This window comes from Hevea brasiliensis, chromosome 3 (assembly GCF_030052815.1).
Source record: "Hevea brasiliensis isolate MT/VB/25A 57/8 chromosome 3, ASM3005281v1, whole genome shotgun sequence".
Lineage (NCBI taxonomy): Eukaryota > Viridiplantae > Streptophyta > Magnoliopsida > Malpighiales > Euphorbiaceae > Hevea > Hevea brasiliensis.
Genome location: NC_079495.1, coordinates 108,272,602 through 108,277,863, shown reverse-complemented (window position 1 = coordinate 108,277,863; position 5,262 = coordinate 108,272,602). Strand labels below are relative to the sequence as shown.

At 22.9% G+C, this 5,262-nt stretch overlaps 1 protein-coding gene across 1 annotated transcript; it reads left to right on the top strand.

Annotated features, from left to right (window-relative positions):
• The first annotated feature begins 3,757 nt into the window (after positions 1 to 3,757).
• LOC110662514 (uncharacterized) lies at positions 3,758 to 4,343 on the top strand. The gene has a single exon (XM_021821488.2). It carries the CDS (start codon positions 3,827 to 3,829, stop codon positions 4,202 to 4,204), a length of 378 nt encoding a protein of 125 aa, XP_021677180.1. The 5' UTR covers positions 3,758 to 3,826; the 3' UTR covers positions 4,205 to 4,343.
• The last annotated feature ends 919 nt before the right edge of the window (positions 4,344 to 5,262 follow it).

The window sequence follows — 5,262 nt, the reverse complement described above, 5'->3', positions numbered from 1 at the left end:
AAGTTGAGTGTGAGGGGTTAAAAAAATATTTTTAAAAGGTATTATACTTAAAATATACTAAATTTAATTTATTTTAATTTTTTATTAATATATTTAAAAATTTATTTTTTAATAATAATTTCAATAACAATATTAAATAAATCCGAATATCTTATTACTAATACAATAAAATTTTCAGTAAAAACAAAAAAATAATCTCTAAAATTTATTTTTCTCATTATTTCTCTTCTCCTCTTTTCCTTTTTCCATTTGATCTCAATTTTCAATGGCTATCAACGAGTGTGTAACAATCCTTCATTTTTACTCTTATGCTTTTTCTTTTTGAAGTTTTATTTTTTATAATAACTTTAAAATCTATATTCATTTGAAAAAAAATAAAGATATATCTCCTTAAATTTATCATTAATAATAAGATATTAAGTAAATAAATTATCAGATTTATTAATGTTAGTGAATTTGTGTTACTTCTCTAATTTGATTTTCTTTTTGTGCTTTTCTCCTTCAATGGGGTTATTCCTCTATATTGATAAGTTTTTATGTGCACTTATTAGTAAATTATTTTATTTTTTTAGAGAATAATATACTACGATATATAATTATTTATTCAATAAAAAATTTAAATTTAAAAATTATTTAATGAGACTCATAAAAATATCATAAAGTCAAAAAGTGATATATACATTCTGTCTATTTATCAATTTATTTTTTTTATCAACATTATTAGATATTTCAAATAATTTTTATTATTTTTTTATAAATAATTAATTTTATTTATATAAAAATATAATGTGTTAATTTGCACTGTATTTTTATATTTATTTTTAGTTAATGAGAAATTATTTTCATTAAAAACAATCATAATGATATTTATAGATTTATGATAAATTTTTAATAATTCAAATTAAGATTGACTTTAAAATTTCATGATTTTAATTTGAATATAAAAATATTTCAATTTTATTGAATAGTTTAAGATAATTTAGGGGATAAATTTTAACAATTATCCCTGAACTTATATAAACTTTCAAATTTTACACAACAAAATCCTTATGATTTTCAATTATTGATTTTTCAGTTAGAAATTGATGTGAACAGCTTCCGCATGGCGCTTAGTCAATATTTTTCTCTTATTTTTTATGCAAAGTATAAAATTATTCTCTTTACACGTGAAAAATTAGTCTATTTATAGATAAAAAAATGATTCAATTTATACATAGTTTAAGAGATAAAGAAATATCGATTAAACTTTATATTGAAATCGTTTCATGTTTAATCAAAAAGCGATAATTGAAAGTTTGAAGGATTTTATTGTGTAAAATTTAACAGTTGATAATATTTTATATTATATTTTTAAATTAAGAGACTATAATGTTATAATTAAATAAATTTAGAAATAATTATCAAAATTTATTGTATTGTGAAATGGGCATGTGGATTGTTTGGAGTTAGGGTTGCTCTCCACGTGCCTACATTGGCAAAAGTGGGATTCCTATCCCGTGCATTTGTGCACCTAATCCTTAGGAGTTCCGTCTCTTTGGCCATCTCTAGGTACTATGATATGAGTTTTTTTTTTTTTTTAACCTAACAAACAATTAATCCTTTTAATGTAGGATTTTTAAACATATGTTAGCTTCTTCTAATAACACATTGTAATATATGCATTTTTTTTTTTTTAATATTTATAATAAAAATATCTTTTATCAATTTTTACTTATCAAAATTAAATCTATTCCTTGATTGATTTTAAATACATATTTTCTTTTTGCATTCAAAATTAATAATGTTAAAGTAATCCTAATTATTAAAGAATACGTGTTTTTATGGTTAAATTAATGTCAATTATGGACCCAATAAAATTGACTTAATGGTAACACATGACAATTGCAAATACGATGAAACATGAGAGCACCACGAAAACGCTTGTCAGAATATTTTACTGACATGTGGCAATAGGGTGATGACACCTAAACTTCATATTAACCTTTGAAGTTTTTTTTTATATAATTTTTTTAAAATATGATATGAAACCCAATAAATATCATGTAACAACTGAAAAAACAAAACGGCATAGGAAATATAAAATTATTTTTAAAATTTTTATTTATAAATTTAAAATTTTAAGTTTAATAGGTTTTTAATATAATACCAAAGTCCCTTTTCCTTTTGGGATAAAGTTTCTTTAAAGTAATGAGAGATTTTTATTTAATAGTTAATTATAAAATCATGATTTATAGTATAAGTGCATTTTGTATGAAATTTGGAAGTCAATTAGCTAGCGAAAATAAATAAGAAAATTTAGATATTTGAATATATTTTGTAATATAATAAGTTATCTTAATTTTTTAATATGTTATTTCTACCATTACCACAAAAAAGGCTAATCTATTATCATGTAATAAAAATAATTATCAATCAATTATTTTATTCTTAATATTATAAAATTAATTTATAATATTATTTTAAAAAAAATAAATATCATTTACCTAAGCATTGCATAAATAATAATTAAGTACGTGATGCGGATATTATTATTTTTTATATTTATTATATTAATATAATTAATAAATAAAAAATAGTTATTTTAAAAAAAATTCATATTTTACACTAACATCAAATATTATACTTACCCTTAAAAACAAAACTATTATTTAACAATAATTATTAAAATTATTTAATCAAGATAAAATTTTAATAATTAATATATGTATACAATTTAGTTTAAGATCAATTAATAATAATATAATATTTATTATTTATTATAATAAATAAATTAAATTAAATAAAATATATTTGATGATAAAAATATAGTTTTTTAGAATAATAACAAAAATATTTAATTGTTGAGTCAAATTTAAAAAGAATATAACAATTGTAATAATACTGGCTAAAATAATAATAATAAATAATTTAAATTCACATATAAATATATAAATAGTTTATTAATTAAATAAAAAAATAATTAAAAATTTAAAAATTCAACTAATGAACAAAATACTTAAATAGAAATTGAAGCGTTCAACTATTTCTTCTTAATTTAGAAAATTCAATTAATTGAAAAGGCAAAAAGTGATGTGACATTCAAAAGATATATATATATATATATATATATATATATATATATATATATATATATATATATATATTATTGGATTGTGTTAAGTTTACTCGGGCTAAGTTTTTTTCTAGCCCAAGCCCAATTCATGTTCAATCATTTGTACATAATTTGGGTCTGATTAGGGATACGTAGGTTAACTTCCATGCTGCAAATTCAAATGTAGAGCTAGCAAATGGGTTGGGCGGTGGAATGAATTTGAGTTGGACTCATTTAAATTATTTTGAGTTTTTTTTGAGTCACTTTGTGGATTGCAAATAATTTTGAATCAAAATGTTAATATTTTTAAGAAATTTGATTTTATTTAACTTTTAATTAAAATTCCAATCACTAGAAATGTGAGACTCATTGCATATGCATTATCTCTCATAATTATATAAAATTTATTTTCAATGTTATAAGGAATGCTTACATTTTTATGAAAGGATAAACATTACTTTTATGTATATCGAAAATATTTTATAATCTTCCGAGTTGAATATGCCAACTTCATTAAACCAATTGGACATTAAGAAGCCACAGAAAAATGCCCCAGGCCTTCACAAGGTTCAGCCCTCTAATCTCTTGAACTAGCTAGAATAATGCCTCATCAACCATTTGGGAGCTAACCCCTTAAAAATGGGAGCATGCAAATGGTATGTGCATATAACTTAGAACAAGAAAAAGAACCGAACGAAAAGCTGATAGAATACATCAATCCAAGAAAATTAAAGAATGGCTTTAGCTGTTGTGAATGGACCAACGGTGATCGAATTTGTAGAAGATCAGAAAGCGTTCGAAATCTGCGTTGAGGAATGCTTTGAAATGCTTGATGCTGATGGTGATGGAGTGATTTCACGTAATGAGCTTTGTGCAGGATTTTGCAAGCTCATGGTTCAGCCAATACAAGACATGAATAATCTTTACGATGCGATTTTCGAAAGATTTGATGAGGATAAAATTGGGAGTATTGATCGTCAACAGTTTAGGTCCTTAATGAAGGAGATTATGTTCGCCATGGCTCGTGGGATCGGTAATTCTCCTGTTCTAATGGCTCTTGATTCTGAAAGCTTGCTCATGAAGGCAGTCCAACATGAACATGCCAAGAAATGAAAACCCTATTTCTGTATATCTTTAATTTCTTCATCTTAGTTAATTTTGATCAAGATTAAGTGGAAAAAAAATAAATAATAATGCATTATATATCATTCTTTTTATTGGGAAAAGATGATAGAAATTTCTTTCTTTTTCATGTTAATCAATTACTGCTTCTGTAGATACAATGTTTGTATTTGTGAGTATATTTATGGTATAAATCAATTAAACTTTGCTCATTTAAAGTGAATAATTGAAAAAAATTAGTTAATATAATTATTGCTTATATAACGATTTTATTTTGGTAATTGATTGATGATGATGAATTTCATATAAATTTTATCTTAGATTAATGATGCAAGTATACTAAGCAACAACCTTTTCTTTGATGTTTCCTATTAAACTATAAGAATTTTTTATATAAATAAAAGCTCACTTATGCTCAAACACTTTGGATAATTAATTTTTTTTTTAAGAACTATACATAGATCATCACTTTAATCATTTTAGTGTATTATTTGATCATATGCAATTAATACATGCATATATAATATTCTAATGGAGAAGTAGCTAGGAAAGAAAAGGCATCACTTATGATGAGGATGAAACTAAAGATGCAAACATTTTTGGTTCACTTCATAACCAAGAATTAAGGAAAGAAAGCATCAAATTAATATAGACTCTTAGGAGTAAACAATTGAAAGTTAAAAGAATATACCCTCTTACAATTAAATGCAGTAAATTATCGAGCGCGGTCGTTTACTGATAGACTTTTTATATTGAATGTTTCTAACTCTAGTTTAACTCTCTGCATGAGTAAATAAAGACTAGATATTATCTCTATCTCATATATGAATTGATTGATAATGGGTTGTCTATATTCTTGATGCTTTGAAATTTTTCTTGAGCTCAATAATATATTCATTTTTATAAAGTTAAAAGGACATTATCTATTGATCACACGTCTTAGTGTAAAGAAGCTACGACTATCACATTTGAAAAACCTTTATCTTTTACAATTAAAAAAAAAAATGCAGCACACTACCTTTATCTATTACAATTAAAAAAAAAAAATT